At 38.1% G+C, this 16,744-nt stretch overlaps 1 protein-coding gene across 1 annotated transcript in view; it reads right to left on the reverse strand.

The window, feature by feature from the left end:
* Window positions 1–16,744, reverse strand: part of LOC120531252 (contactin-associated protein-like 5) — a 558,720-nt gene that overhangs the window by 19,016 nt on the left and 522,960 nt on the right. The window contains exon 21 of the mRNA XM_039756501.1: window positions 9,223–9,310. Within this exon, the coding sequence (XP_039612435.1) occupies window positions 9,223–9,310 (88 nt within the window). The remainder of the gene's footprint in view (window positions 1–9,222; window positions 9,311–16,744) is intronic.

The following is a 16,744-nucleotide window of genomic DNA, read 5'->3' on the forward strand; positions in this document are numbered from 1 at the left end:
AAGGACACCCATCTTGGAGACATTTGCAATGGTGCTATCGACTATTCTTTATTTAAGACAGTAATTTCCCTAACAGTGCTCACCCAGAAGTACTAGAAAAGAAGCAAAGTAGGTGTTTTTTACTTCACAAATATTATATGCGCTGTACGATGACAGAATGGAAAAAGGAAAAAGACTGGCCGAGATGGCAGCTGAACTTATCATACTTGTAAAACATTTGTATGACTACCAACATTGTCCTCCAGCAATATGCGATACTTTGAAAAGTCTACTGAAAAGCATTGAGGCAGTCAAGTCATACAACATTCCCTTCTATACTCAGTCACGTACGCTGACATCCTTAAGGGAATGAGATCCAGGAGTCACTGAGTTTGACGTGCTCCTTGCCTCAAAATCATGTAGTGTGCCACTGGCCTTACTGCGTGCAACACTAAAATGGCTATTCTTTAATGATGATAAAGGTAATTGTGTGCCCAATTCACCATCCTGCCACAGACCAGTCCTGCAGTTCTAGTTAGTTAAGGGCATAGAAGGCTAAACTGAGGATGAAGTGTTGTTCCCCTGTATCACAGAGGCTGTTTTTACCATGATAAAAACAATCTCCATTACATTCATCTACCCACCACCACCACATATGAGATTTACTGAAATCATGAAAGGCGTTAGTGGCTGCATGAGCATCATAGTTTTTTCTATAATTCTGTACTCTGTTTCTTGAATCAGGTTAAGTCTTTCCAAATTTTATTCTTCCACTGGCTCCAAATCTCAGTTTTGTGCCCTGAAGGATAATTCTTGCAAATTATTTTTAATTTTTAGCAAACAATTCTTGTTATTTGTTTACCTTTCTTTGGTGACATCTTTGAGGCACAACTTTTAATGTGTGTTTTCGTTGTTGGTCATTGTCTGTCTTGTGTTCATGGCAGCATCTGGATTGACATCATGAATGTTGATAGATGTTTTGAGGTAAGCTTGTTTTACTCACTAATCAATGGCGCTGAAGAGTGGTGACTTGTTGGCTGTTGAAAGAGATTCATTGTACTACGAGTCTAGACCTACAAATCTTGTGTATTGTGTTTTGGTTAACATTTTTTTTTACTTCCTTGTGCCTGTGTACAGAATATTCTTCTGTTGCACGTTTTTGATACTTCATTTTTGCAGACTTTGCTTAAAAACAGTTTTACAGGATGCTGCTGCCAATCAAGCATCTAGTTCCGCCCCTCTTATGAGGAGCTTGCAGATAGCTCCTCCCACACAGCCTGTCTGCCAGCTATTACAAGGCTTTCTTTATTAAAATCCAGTAATAGTGCTGAGTGATTTATAACAACACCTAATTATTATTCATCTAATTTTTCCAAAATGGAATCAGGTTGAGTAAATATGATTTTTAAATTTGTTTTTAGATAAATAATAATTTTGATTTTCTGGCTTTCAGAGGGTTGAAGAGGTTAATAAGTTAGTCCTGGGACCCTGCCTCCTAGGATCCCCCATATTGCCTCTGCGCCTGTAAGCCAGTAGAACAGAATGGGGCTTGGGGAAAACAGATGGACAAATGGATGATTCCTAGAAAGCATAATTCTATTGATTTTATTTTCTTGCAAACCAGTTCGTAAATGACGTTTATTCATGGCTGTACACTCTGTGAATGATGAAGTGTCTACACATTGCAACAGATCTCTTGACGATGCATATGAGCATTGTGATCACTCATTATATCTCAGATAACAAACCTTCTACAGCTCCCAGTGGGCAGTAGCTTGCGTGCCGATTCCTAATCAGCTAATGAACACTGATAATGTCTAATTAAAAGAGTGACAGGAAACTGATGGAAATGTCCTTGGTGCTCTGAACATTCATTACACTTTCATTAAAGTTGTTATTATATATTGTAATATGCTTCTAGATATACTTCATAAACTTGTTGGATTAGTATATTATAATATAATTTTATTTTGCCCTAAAATCAATATTAATATAGTGTACATTTTTATGTACACTAAAAAGTGTACATTTTTATGTACAAATACAAATTACAGCAGAGATTTTTATGAATCTTATTTAAACATTACAATTGGCAAAATTACATCAAGTTGAGTTTTGAAAGTAAATGAAGTCCCACAGTCTTAATGCTTGACACTTTAACTACTTGATACTTTATTTTCCAGTGCTGAAGAAAATTTGCCAATTTCCACTTGTATCCCTGTGCTCTTGTTGAAGAATTAATTTTAAAATGACAATCTGGCTCCACTGTACTGACTGCTTTCATAATTTGAAGAAACTACAATCATGTCACCTCTTAATCCCTGTTTACTTAAACTCAAAATGTTCTGCTCCTTCAATCTTTCCTCAGAGCGCATACCTCTCAGTCCTGGAATCAGCCTAGTCACTCTTCTCTGGACGTTTTCTATCACTGCTATGGTTTTTTTGTAATATGGAGACAAAAACTGTATACAGTATTTCAGGTATGGCTGGCCTCACTAGTAAGTTATATAGCTTAATCATAATGTCCCTTTACTTGTACCTTACATTGTATTATATGAATTTACATTGTGTTTGTCTTTATAATCACTTCTTTTCGCTCTCTGGATGTAGCTAGTTAGAAACTACTTCCCCTTCAGCTCCTAGATCCTTCTCATAAGGGGTACTGTCAAGTTTCTAACTCCCTCTGTGTATTCAAATCTAACATTTTTTTGCTCTTCTTCTAATAATAATAATAATAATAAAAATAATAATTCTTTACATTTATATAGTGCATTCTCACTATTTAAAGAGCTTTTCATAATGAGTGGGGAGCCACTTCAGCCACCAAAAATGTGTAGCATCCACCTGGATGATGTGATGGCAGCCATTTTTACGCCAGTACACTCAACACACACATCAGCTGTTAGGTGGTAAAGTGGTGAGACGGACAGCTAATTAGGGACAATGGATGATTAGGGGGCCGGAATGACTAGGCTGTGATTGGCAATTTAGCCTGGACATCAAGATACACCCTACTCTTTACAAAGGATGCCTTAGGGATCTTTAATGACCACAGAGATTTGGGACCTTAGTTTCATGTCCCATCTGAAGGATGGCACCATTTTTATAGCACATTGCACTGGGTCCTTAGGATCCACATTCAGACCACAGTGTAAGTGCCCCCTGCTGGCCTCACTGACCCCTCTTCCCGGCAGCAATCCAAGCTTTTTCTGGTTTGTCTCCTATCTAAGTGCTGGCTGTCCCTGAACACACTTAGCTTCAGGTAGATGACCTCTTCTGAAGTGCATGTGGTATGGCTGCTGGCCAAATTTAATACTTTAAATTTGCACTGTATATTAAATTTCATTTGCCATACATTTGCCCAGGTGTGTCTGTCCAGGTCCCACTAATTGATTTGACTAATTCTATATTATCTGCCACCTAGTTTGGTATTATCTGTAAACTTAGCAAGCTTGGTATTTATAGTCTTGATCAGATCATGTATGTATATTAAAAAAAATAGATCCCTGCGGGAGACCGCTTTTTATGTCTCTTCCATCCAAAATAACATGCACCATAACTCTCTCCTTCACATGTTTAAGACAATGTTGCACTAATCTACACACAGCGCCTTGAACTACCACTACTTTTAATTTGATCACAAGCCTCTTATATGGAGTCTTATCAAAAAGCTTTCAAAAATCAAGTTTGATAATCACTAATGATGGGAATGAAGAATGGTGGTGTGTTGTATGGTAATCAGAATATGCAAGTAAGAATTTTACTGTACTATGTCTGTGCATGTGACAATAATGACCCCATAATGTCATGTACATCTCTCTGATCATATGCTTATGTTATTTTCCTACAGAATTCCGGCACAATAGGAAAACACTAGCCCCCACATTTAAACCCACATGACCACTAACACCACTTTTTTGATATCTGTTGTTCAGTTTTTCTTCATTAATTGCTTCCATTAATGTACCCATGATACATGTTAAGCCTCCTGGCCTATACTTATTTGGATTGACTTTATCATCGTTTTATGTAATAGGGCAACATTTGCTAAACTTTATCTATAGGAATTTTCTCTGTGTTCACCAAAACAAATATGTGTCAAGGTTTCATATATGTACTCTGTATGTCAGGCAGTGTGTAGTGGTTAATGCGATGGACTTCATACCCTAAGGTTGTGGTTTCAAAGTCTGTTACTAACACTGTAGGACTATGAGCAAGTCACTTCACCTGCATGTCCTCTAACTGGAACAAACAAAAGAAATGAAACTTATTGTATCTCTCAAATGCTTTAAGTTTCCATCGATAAAGGCATCAGTCAAAAAATAGTGACATTCATTACACTCCCTAAGAAGTCAAAGGTAAATTTTATATGGTCCTGAAGTTTCTGTGAATTTGAAATTGTAATAGTTTTTTTAGTTTAGTAGTTTTTAATAACTATATGTTGTGAAACCAACAGTGCATCCGGAAAGTATTCACAGTGCATGAGTTTTTCCACATTTTGTTATGTTACAGCCTTATTCCAAAATTGATTAAATTCATTTTTTTCCTCAGAATTCTACACACAACACCACATAATGACAATGTGAAAAAAGTTTACTTGAGGTTTTTGTAAATTTATTAAAAATAAAAAACTGAGAAATCACATGTACATAAGTATTCACAGCCTTTGCTCAATACTTTGTCGATGCACCTTTGGCAGCAATTACAGCCTCAAGTCTTTTTGAATATGATGCCACAAGCTTGGCACACCTATTCTTGGCCAGTTTCGCCCATTCCTCTTTGTAACACCTCTCAAGCTCCATCAGGTTGGATGGGAAGCGTCGGTGGACTGCCATTTTAAGATCTCTCCAGAGATGTTCAATCGGATTCAAGTCTGGGCTCTGGTTGGGCCACTCAAGGACATTCACAGAGTTGTCCTGAAGCCACTCCTTTGATATCTTGGCTGTGTGCTTAGGGTCGTTGTCCTGCTGAAAGATGAATCGTCTCCCCAGTCTGAGGTCAAGAACGGTCTGGAGCAGGTTTTCATCCAGGATGTCTCTGTACATTGCTACAGTCATCTCCCCGGATCGCTCAGTTTAGATGGCCGGCCAGCTCTAGGAAGAGTCCTGGTGGTTTTGAACATCTTCCACTTACGAATGATGGAGGCCACTGTGCTCATTGGGATCTTCAAAGCAGCAGAAATTTTTCTGTAACCTTCCCCAGGTTTGTGCCTCGATTCAATCCTGACTCGGAGGTCTACAGACAATTCCTTTGACTTCATGCTTGGTTTGTGCTATGACATGAACTGTCAACTGTGGGACCTTATATAGACAGGTGTGTGCCTTTCCAAATCATGTCCAATCAACTGAATTTACCACAGGTGGACTCCAATTAAGCTGCTGAAACATCTCAAGGTTGATCAGGGGAAACATGATGCACCTGAGCTCAATTTGGAGCTTCATGCCAAAGGCTGTGAATACTTATGTACATGTGCTTTCTCAATTTTTTTATTTTTAAAAAATTTGCAAAAACCACAAGTAAACTTTTTTCATGTTGTCATTATGGGGTGTTGTGTGTAGAATTCTGAGGAAAAAAATTAATTTAATCCATTTTGGAATAAGGCTGTAACATAACAAAATGTGGAAAAAGTGATGTGCTGTGAATATTTTCCAGATGCACTGTATGACGGGCTCCTCATTTGGTTAGAGGAGAAAACCTATGGATATATTATTGTAGTTCATAAAGAAACATTTAATATATATGTTGTGAACTAAAGAGTTTGAAAGCACACAAAATCCTGAAAATGCTCAAAATTCTCTTGAGAGAGGTGAAAAACTGCTAAACCCTGGCTAGTAATGAACAGGGTACAAAATAAGCTCCGAAGAGCATAAATGGCACAGCCATGAATGCCAGAAAAGGCAAGGGCAATACAAGCTAAGCAAGTTCCAATCACAAATCCAGATTGCAAAGTCAAAAAGAGAGTATTAGGTCAAAAATACATTAAATCACAAAGAATCAAAAAAGCAATAAACAGAGGAAGAACTCACAGTCACTACAACCACAATCAGTGAACCACAAGGTTCTGTGGGTTTTACAGGGCTAAGGGGCAATCTCTTTGCATTAATGGAAAAGTGGCCCCGCCTCTTGGGGAACCACCCACAAGACACACAGAATATAGCAAAGGAACAAGAAGATATTAAAGAGACATTTGAACCCCAGCTAGGGGTGACTGAAACATGAAAATATATAAATATAAAATATTCAAAGATATGTTGGATGAACAAATATACCTAAACTTACTGAGGTCATTTTATTATGCTGTTATGAAGCAGTTCACCTTACAACTCCACATCTGCAGTTTCTACCATTGAGAATATGCAGCTTTGGCTGTGCCTCCAGTACTTGAAATTAGCCTTTCAATGCATTTCATACTGCATCAAACTACTAACTTTTGCAATACTTCGAAGGCTTTGATTGAATTTGGATTAGAGTACAAAATCATAGTCAGAAGACAAAACTGATATAAGTTTTAAATGCGTATTCTAAATCTAAAGTAGTGAAAGCTGTGATCCCTATGCTGATTTTGACATCTTAATTTGAAGAAACACAGTACCTGCTGCCTACTCATGTTCTCTTATTCTCAGAATAATCAGAGAACCGAGACAAATTGTATTACATTATTACCTAACAAGACCAAGGACACCAAAGCTAGACAGCATTTAAGTTGCCAATATGCATAAAGGCAAGTATCTGAATTGCAGCAGGAAGCCAACACCCAGCAAGTAATACAACTATAAAGAAGGCATCTTTTAATGATTCAATTTTTGAAGCCAAGGACAGTGCAAAAGCACCATCGCCCAATGTCTACTAAATAAATTAATTAAATCAAGTGATACTTTTTCTTAATCCGTTTATTTGGAAACAAAACACTATAACAGAGTCCAACTCAATCTCTCAAATGAAAATAACATAACAAGTACAAAAGTATGCTTTGAAAACAAACCATGAAACTCAGCATTCAACCCTCTACATAAAAAGAGAGTTTTAGTATAGGATAAAACAGCAAGTAAAATAAAAATGTTGAGCAAATGCCAATCATATTTATTTTTGAATTACATTAATGTGTTCTTGCCATGAAAAAGCTAAACACATCTTCATAAAGAGAATCGGATATTCTTCCAATGCGGCATAATACAGAACATCACTTGACTCCTAAGTTACGAAGAGTTGATTGGGATTCTCCCAATTCAGCAGAATAAGTTTCCATGCAAGTAGCATGGTGTAGCATATTACAAATGGCTTCTCCCAGCATGCTTTTATCCTATCTGTTATTACTCTAGATCAGGAGTCCTCAATCCCAGTCCTGGAGGGCTGCAGTGGTTGCAGGTTTTTGCTCCAACTCAATTGCTTAATAAGAAGCACTTATTGCTCAAGTAACACTTCTGCTTCACTTTAGTTGTCTTGCTCGTTAAGATTTTGAACTCTTATTGCTTATTTTACTCTTAAACAGCTGTATTCTTAGTTTTTAATTGCTCCTAATTAGCAATAACATGCAAATGACAAAATAGACCAGCATTTCTCCATTTAGCTTGTTACCATTTACACCTGTGTGTATTTATCATGCACTATTGGGTTTAATTAAATACTTGGAAGGAAAGTGAAGAGAAAAAAGTGAAGGACAGAGAATTACTCATCCATTTTAGCCTTCAAATCATTTGGATGATATCCTTAGAAAGGGGAAGACAATATAAGATATGAGACTGACTTGACATAGCAGAGTTTAAGCACTACTTATTGTCAAGAATTGCTTTCTAATTAAGCAACTGGGTTAGAAGAAAAAACTGCAGGAACTGTGGCCCTCAATGACTGGGATTAAGGACCCCTGCTCTAGATACTGCTGTCAAGGCATTTAAAGTGATTTTAATTCAAAGGTTATCTAAGAGATTTACAAATACGAGTATTTTAGCCCAAATGGTTTAAGTGTAGTACATTCCCAGAATGTGTCATCTAGCAATACAAGAAATGCTATTTTAATATTTATCATCTTGCACAGGGTAAACATTTCAAGTTGAATTGCACTGTAAGGTACACAAAGAAATCTTATATATAAACGACTATGTGTGGAAGTGTGTATGTCTGTCTGTCCGGCCCAGAGTGAGAGGTGGAGCCGGGGAAACAGAAATTCACTTAGCTCCTAATATAAAAGCTAGGCCAGCACGCCGGCAAAACTGTGTCCCTTCTACTTTTCCTCCTGCTGCTAATCCACAAGCGAGGCAAGCTCGTCGGCAAAATGAAACTTCTGAAGAAAGACAATTGCTTAGCCGCTAATGCACAAACGATGCAAGCATGTCCGCAAAATAAAACCTCCAAGGAGAGAGACACCCAGAGCAGTTCCTCTCAATTAATTACCTGACATCTCTACATTTCAGTTTTTTTTCTGACGATTTCAATAGTTTCTAGGACCCCGGGCTTTTTACAGCACGGGCTTACACAGCTAGTTAGTAATAATGGGAAACAGTAAGTTATTAGAGAAATATGTTCTTAAAATTCTGGGCTGTCAATCTCATCTTCTTAGAGAGAAGCCATCATTGGCTGGTAACACTGAAGGATCTCAAGCCTTTAAACAGTAACATCTTTCATTTATAAGTTATATTAAGGTTAGGCTTCTATAATCAAATACCGAACTGAGAACCAACAAGACATTGATAGAGAGAATAAAAGAGAACAAAGTGACTATTAAGATGATTAAGTGGTGATTATCCTCCTGCCTTATAATTGAATCATTATGAATGAAATCGTAAAGAAGAAAATGCAAATCAACTGTAACTCCACTCCTTTTTATAGGAAAAACCTATAATATTTTCACCCGCACCATTTGTTTTTAATTAAAGCATTTATTTTACCTTACAGGGCTGATGAGGGTGAGGTTTAAATTCATATTGGCATGTGTGGTCACTTGTATAAGAAATTGGACTGTAAACCACGGAGATTCCTGGATCAGTCCCCACCTCTAATTCCCTGTTTGATCCTGAGCAGGACATTTAACATACCAGTGGTCCAAATGGATGAAAGAATTACTATTTAAATACTTGTAATGTATTCTGAGTGCATATTATAAACCATCTTAGTGAAACAATTTAAATTGTAATATTCAGTGTCTTATAATGAAAGATGGTACAGTATGTCATACTAGAAATGTAGTTCACCGCAGAAACATTCCAAAACCACACTTGTTATGCTACAAAAACAAAAAAAAACTGTTACCTGTGGTTTTGCCCAGGGTCAGGGATTTTATTGCTGTCAATTCAGAGTCGGAGGAGAGAGTGTATCTTGTATTTACATTTTGATCAATCTGCCAAGAAAAAGAAAAGAAAAGTGAACAACCTGGTGAGTTTAGAATAAAAAAACAAAACTGTGAATGTGTTTCTTTAAAATCACTAATGGAAATATTAGTAGCACAACACAGTATACCCACACTATGCGACTCTTCAATTCCACCCGGGGGAGTAAATGCTAACATTACTCAAAGTTATTGTCTGCTTTTTTATTTTTACTTTTTTTTTCATTTTTATTACTATTTAATTTAATTTTTTTTTTGTATCAGTATACTGCTGCTGGATTATGTGAATTTCCCCTTGGGATTAATAAAGTATATCTATCTATCTATCTATCTATCTATCTATCTATCTATCTATCTATCTATCTATCTATCTATCTATCTATCAGTATTGTTCATTTATAGGTTCTTAAAGCATAAGATGTAACTGTAAAGCTGCAACAGCATAAGAAGTACTAAATTGTAATAAAAGTGTACATACTTGTTAATGATTATGTTGAAATTATGAATTGCTATTAGTATTTGTATAGGTTTATTGTCAAGTATAGATAGTACAGTGAAACGTTTACTTGCACATGCTAATCAACAAAAACTCTAGGGTGTCAGGTTTTCTGAGTCAGTAATATATGTCATTCATTTGCAGGCAATTATTTTAATTTTGCAGTTAATTATTTGTAAAGTATACATCCTTGTAAAATAAAGCTTTGGCGGAAAGTTTACTTCATTTTATATTAATACAGTTCTGTCTAGGTCAACATTATAGAGATATAAAGTGCGTCACAGAAATAATGCCCACTACGAAGGAACTAATTCTGGATTAGACCAACAATTGCTCACTGAGAATTTAAGAGCTGCTAACCAATCTAAAAGGATGTTTGCGGGCTGTGTTAGAAATTAAAAATGAGTCTCACAGAAAACTTAAAAAAGAAGGATTCAGACCAAAGTCCCAGGGCTTTGTGGTAATTCATAAAACAGTTGTTATTTTGCTATTATGTAGTATTACTGATGAATATATTAATGTTTATTTTCAATCATGTAATCTCCCTGTAGGCAACAGCTCATAGAATAAAATGCTGTTTAGGAATTACTGAATTATGCTGCACAGCTAAAGATTGTGTGCTTTAATATCTATAAGTATAAATGTAGATACAGTATTATAAATATATACATACTGTATATAATACTGGCTGTGCTTCCTGGCTTTGCTTGGGAAATTTCCTGAGACAATGGGCCTCGGTTATAGTGCCGTCGGTTAATCAGATGTATCAGACTGGGTACTTTTCTGTATACAACATTTGTTTTATCATTTTTTTACTTACTCTGGAATATGCTAAATACAATTACTCATGAGAAAAACATTCTGCACATACTGTAGATCAAGTTGTACTTTTCCTGTTAGCTGACTTGGCTTTTATCGATTGTCAATAACTGTATTCTTTTGAATTGAAACAGGTAATCAGTAGGAATACTGTGAATTTGGGGTATAAATATAATTTCACCTGTAGCATATCCTGTAAGAATGGTAGCTTTAATCAGATTTGAATTGTGGACGCTAGGGGCGCTCTTGACCCGTGAAACCCAACAGACAGATGTCCAGGGGCCTCATGCATAACGCTGTGCGTAGAACTCGCACTATAACATGACGTAAGCACAAAAGCCGAAATGTGCTTACGCACAGAAAAATCCAGATGCAGGAATCTGTGCGTACTCCAACTTCCGCATTCTTCCACTCCATAAATCCCGGTCAGCGTAAAAAGTAACGCTCGTGCACGCACCTTCTGTCCCGCCCCAACTCCTCCCAAAATTTAAGCCTCTTTGAATATGCAAATCAATATAAATCACCCTTAAGCTCAGCCTTCTGTGAAAAGACAATGGGAAAAGCACGGGGGAAAATATAAGAATTTCAGCGAATACCAAGTGGAGGCAAAGGAAAAACATACTATTTGTTGATTTAAACCGTGGTATAATCAACAAAAGGAAGTTGATTGAGTGACATAGTGTGTTGGAGAAACTTGAAAGCTCACGTTCACAAAGTCGCACAGTGCCGGAAATAAAAAAGAAGCTGTCACATATCAAAGTCGCCGTGAAAAGGCGAGTTGTAGCCCACTGTCTGAGTGTCATATGAAAGCTTATTAGGGTACAGAGAAAAAAAAGGCACACAGTGGGAAAAAGCACGAAATGTCAACTTCAATCTCGAAATTACCACTTTAATCATGTAGTTTATTTTGTCATTAAAGTAGAACATCATAAAACTTCATCTTAAAATCATTTAATTAACCAGTTTCTCAAATCACATCGTAATTAAAGTAGCACGTTAAATGCTTTGTTTTGTATGTGATCTTCTATGTGCTCTATGTGTGTGAATCATGAATCTAAAACCGGCTCTCTTCCTCCGACTGGACACAGAATCCATTACATTCGTGATATTGCAGCTCTCTGAAGAACTAAAATACTGAGATGTATACGTGATATCATTTTCATGATAATAGGAGTTAAAGCACGTTATTAAACATGGGTTTCACGGCACAGTGAATTGTATGCGACCTTCGATGAAATTGTTTATTGCAGCAGTACTCAGGGGCGGCTCTAGACTTGTGGCGGCCCTGGGCAGAGAAAGAATTGGTGGCCTCTTCGCCCGCCAATGTCTCTATGGTATCTTATGCATGGTGGATGGCCACGTCCATTGCGGACACTGCATAGCCGCTTCGTGCTCATGACACAAGCGTTTAACTTTGTCAAAATTTGCCGCTGCGTTTTTAGCTGTGTCGTTATTTTCTCTTTCTGTTTTATATTCAATATATATTGGCGTAGCCCCTGCAGTCCTTGCTTTTATTTCTCCAAGTAACCGATCGCCACACAATCAGCTCTGTAATAGACTTTAAGCCATCTGTAATATTAGAGCGCCGATTCTTCAAAACGTTTAAGGAACATTGAAATATCTTTGTGGTACATGTTTAATTATTCTATCCTTCACACCAGTTCCAGTGAAGAATATAGATTATTTAAATGAAGTTAAAGTTTTATCTGTATAATATAATAAACATAATGTGCTGCATTTCATCTTAAAAATATCATCATCATATGTAAATACGCACTTTATAAAGTGGCTCAGATTGTGCAATATTACAACTGTAATGCAAGTTTAGAGTGAGGTAATTGTACTTATAAGTACAGATAGTTCTACAAGGAACAATTAATTGACTGTGTTTAAACGTCTGTGTTTCTGAACCGCGAGTTCTGTACAGGAAAGGCTTTGAAACGTTTTGCCGTGGCTGAGACAGCTTGTGCTTGAAGCTGTATACCGATAATTCTCTTTCCGATCAGCTGCTGCTGTGATTCACACTCAGATACAGTGATATAAATACTCCGTGTGGTGCAGTGAGAGTAATATGGAAAAAGATGATCCGCTGTGGCAACTCCTAACGAGAGCAGCTAAAAGAAGAAGAAGGTGCAGTGCTAAAGCAGTTATGGTATTTGGATTACTATGGCTGTTCCCTGGACCATTATATTGTTGCAAGTTAATTACAATCAGATGCATTATACTAATAAACAATATGCAGTTAGTTTCAGTGTATTTATAAAGCCATGTCAGGAAAATAAAGAGTAACCACACAGGAACAGTAGCACTGCTTTGACGCTGGGTGCCGCCAGTCTGCAAAACCGAGCGGAGAACTTGCGTACAACAAGGTAAGAGGTACCGTGGAAAAGTGCGTGGCTTTACGCCAAGTGTAGGTTTTATACATCGCGATTTGAACGTGGAAAAATTCTTACGCAACATTTCTGTGCGTACGTACCATTCATACATGAGGCCCCAGGACACATGTTTAAAAGCACCAAGTAGAATTTTTTATTATTTTCTCCAATAAAGTGCACAAAGCACCACAAACGCCACAATTCACCAATATCAATAATCAATAATCACAAATATACAATCCTTCACTCCCAGCAGCTCCGTCACACACCCTCCCAACTCCAGCTCTGCTTGCTGGGTCTCAAACAGTCCTTTATATATTCCTTGACCCGGAAGTGCTCCTTCTCTTCTTCCGGGTCAAATGCCACATCATCAGTCCTCAAGCATCCCAGAAGTATTGTGGGCTTCCGTCCTCGTGACTCCGAAGTACTTCCTTTATGAGCTCCCCCTGGCGGCACTCACGGCACCCAACAGGGCTAAGAAAATGGACTCCATGTCCCATGATGCCCTGAGAGAATCCGGGGGAACAGTTACCGTCCAGGGGAGCTGCCACCTAGCGTCCTGGGGGAGGCAGTGTCCTGCAAAGGCTGCTCTTCTCCACTCTTCCAGTTTTGGGACGTCACAGCCAGATTGAGCTGCCGGCCATTTATCAAAGAATATATAAATTATAAAAAATATAAATGATTTTTTATATATTATTATTGATTTTGTAACTACTACTAACTTGCCCTTTTTTTCTTGTAACTCTTTTTTGATATTGTTTAAAGCACTTTGAGCCACATTTCTTGTATGAAAATGTGCTATAGAAATAAAAATGTTGTTGTTGTTGAATGTAAAATGTTGATCTGTAATCTTGTACTGTTACAAAGTGTTGGAGAGTTTAGATCAAAAGCAACATAGAAATAACTGTGGTTTACTTTAATGCATTACATACAGCATTGATCTTTACAGGTTGCACATTTATGTTGTGCATGCAACAAACTCCATGTTATAAGCCCTGTACCGTGGGGGTTTACCCCTTTACTAAGCTGCACAAGTACTTGAACTGACCAAGGCATACTGTTGCTCCTGGCTTGTGTTGTACCCAGGGCAATACTGGCACTGTTTTTACTTAGCAAACTGGGGCGTAGCAGCACATCGTAGTCTGACCTACAAGGGGACATGCTAGTTCTCTGCAGCATTGCATGTATTTCACGACTAAAGATCCCCATCACCCACCCCACTGTTCAAAGTGTATATACTGTATATAATTGTGCTCAACATTGCAAGGGGGACCCATACCCCCCAATCCCCATTAAATGTGTCCATCCATCCATCCATTTTCTAACCTGCTGAATCCGAATAGGGTCACGGGGGTCTGCTGGAGCCAATCCCAGCCAACACAGGGCACAAGGCAGGAACCAATCCCGGGCAGGGTGCCAACCCACCGCAGGACACACACAAACACACCCACACAGCAAGCACACACTAGGGCCAATGTAGAATCGCCAATCCACCTAACCTGCATGTCTTTGGATTGTGGGAGGAAACCGGAGAGCCCGGAGGAAACCCACGCAGACACGGGGAGAACATGCAAACTCCACGGTGTATGTATTAAATACTGCATAGCAAGATGTAAGCAGAAGCTGACAGAATAGGGAGTACTGTGTGTACCCAAGGATGTACCTTATGAAGGAAGCAAGGTGCAGAAACAGATATGTAAAATACTGCACATTTGCATAACCCATCTGAAATAACTCAGTGCCAAAATGAGTGCAGGTAAAACAGACAACCATTCTTTTACAATTGAATGTCAGCCATTGCCTTCAAATACTGTAATATCTTTTTTTAGAATAAATTTGAATAATATTCAAATAATGATGTTTGATTTGACAGCCCTAATATCTATGTGTGTGTGTATATATACAGTATACATATATATACATATACATATTGCACGGCCAATACCCCCAGGCCACCAGATGGAGCTATCCCTGCAGCATGGAGGTGCCCCGGATACCAGCAGGAAATCATGGACTATGGAGTTTTCCCCTACAAACCTGCTGGATACCCCAGGGGCCAATAGAGGACACTGCAGGGAAGCCCAGAGAGTTATATGTGCCCTATAACCCAGAAGTGTGTCATAAACAAAGCGACAGCAGACGTGACGTACTTCCAGGATGAAGAAAAGGACTTTTTATCTGACCCAGAAGTGATAAGGAATCACATGGACTGGGGATTGGAACACTTCCGGGTCAGGGATTATAAAAGGACTGTGACAGCTCCCAGACAGTGAGCTGAGCTGGGTGGAAGGATGGCAACACGTCTGGGAGTGTGGAGGATTGATTTATTGTATTTGTGATTAATTTAATGAGTATAGTGGAGAGGAGGACTTTGTGCACTGTTGTGTATAAATAAAGTCAACATTTGGACTTTTACTTGGTGTCTGACGTTTGATTGGAGGGTTCAGGGGAGCGATAGCGCCCCCTATCTGTCACAATATATATATACACATGCAAACATACAAAGATGCATATTGTAACCACATGGGGGTATGAGACACAGAGGATTGCTGGTTAGTGGCCCCAGAAAGAACCATTGGTATCTTTAATGAAGGCCAATGTCTTTCCAGAATTCTACCCCTTCCAGTCATTGAATTATAAAGGAGCGTCAACTTGGAAGTCAGTCATCATTTGTCTGGTTAATGCTGAAGGGATTACAGCTGTGCACTGCTGGAAGTGTCTTATCTTAAATTATAACAGATTGCACTGCTCCATCATTTTTTTACTTGGTATTCCACTTTTCTCACCTTCAGTACAAATAAGTCAGGACTAAACAACAAAACCTGTTGCCCCCTGGGCCTATCTGAACAGGTCTTGAACAATTCAGTGAGGTGAGTTGCCCACATGCTCAGGACCCAATACAAAGTACTTTTTTCATCACCTGCCATCTCTCTCTTTGTCTTTCTGTCAAAGCCCTGGCCTGTCTACCTCTTTAAATTAATAGTTTGCCCAATGTTTTATCATGTCTATATTCAACTGGCCTCTGTCACATAAGCAGATCTAAATCCCTTCCTGAGAGACACATCTCACCATGTCCTAATTTACTTTTTGGGGTCATAATATTCTTTCATTTGTTCTTGCTAAAACAGGCCAAAACCAGAAGGGTCTGGTATCTTTGCCACCCTGTGCCTTCCACTGACCTTAAACAGCCAGGTCAACAACTACCATCACTATTTGAGGGACATGTCCTACCAATGTGGCTCTCTCTCTTTTTCCCTTACTTGGAGGCCATATTTTTATAATAAGTAAACTCTAGCATACTGATTGGTCTTTGTTTACTTGCTAGTCTTTATTTCAAATTCAAAATTAAATTTAACTTATAAAAAATATTTCTTTACTGACTTTAATAGATATCTTTGTAGATATAGTGCATCCGGAAAGTATTCACAGTGCATCACTTTTTCCACATTTTGTTATGTTACAGCCTTATTCCAAAATGGATTCAATTCATTTTTTTCCTCAGAATTCTACACACAACACCCCATAATGACAACGTGAAAAAAGTTTACTTGAGATTTTTGCAAATTTATTAAAAATAAAAAAAACGAGAAAGCACATGTACGTAAGTATTCATAGCCTTTGCCATGAAGCTCAAAATTGAGCTCAGGTGCATCCTGTTTCCCCTGATCATCCATGAGATGTTTCTGCAGCTTAATTGGAGTCCACCTGTGGTAAATTCAGTTGATTGAACGTGATTTGGAAAGGCACACACCTGTC

The sequence above is a fragment of the Polypterus senegalus genome, chromosome 6 (assembly GCF_016835505.1).
Source record: "Polypterus senegalus isolate Bchr_013 chromosome 6, ASM1683550v1, whole genome shotgun sequence".
NCBI lineage: Eukaryota > Metazoa > Chordata > Cladistia > Polypteriformes > Polypteridae > Polypterus > Polypterus senegalus.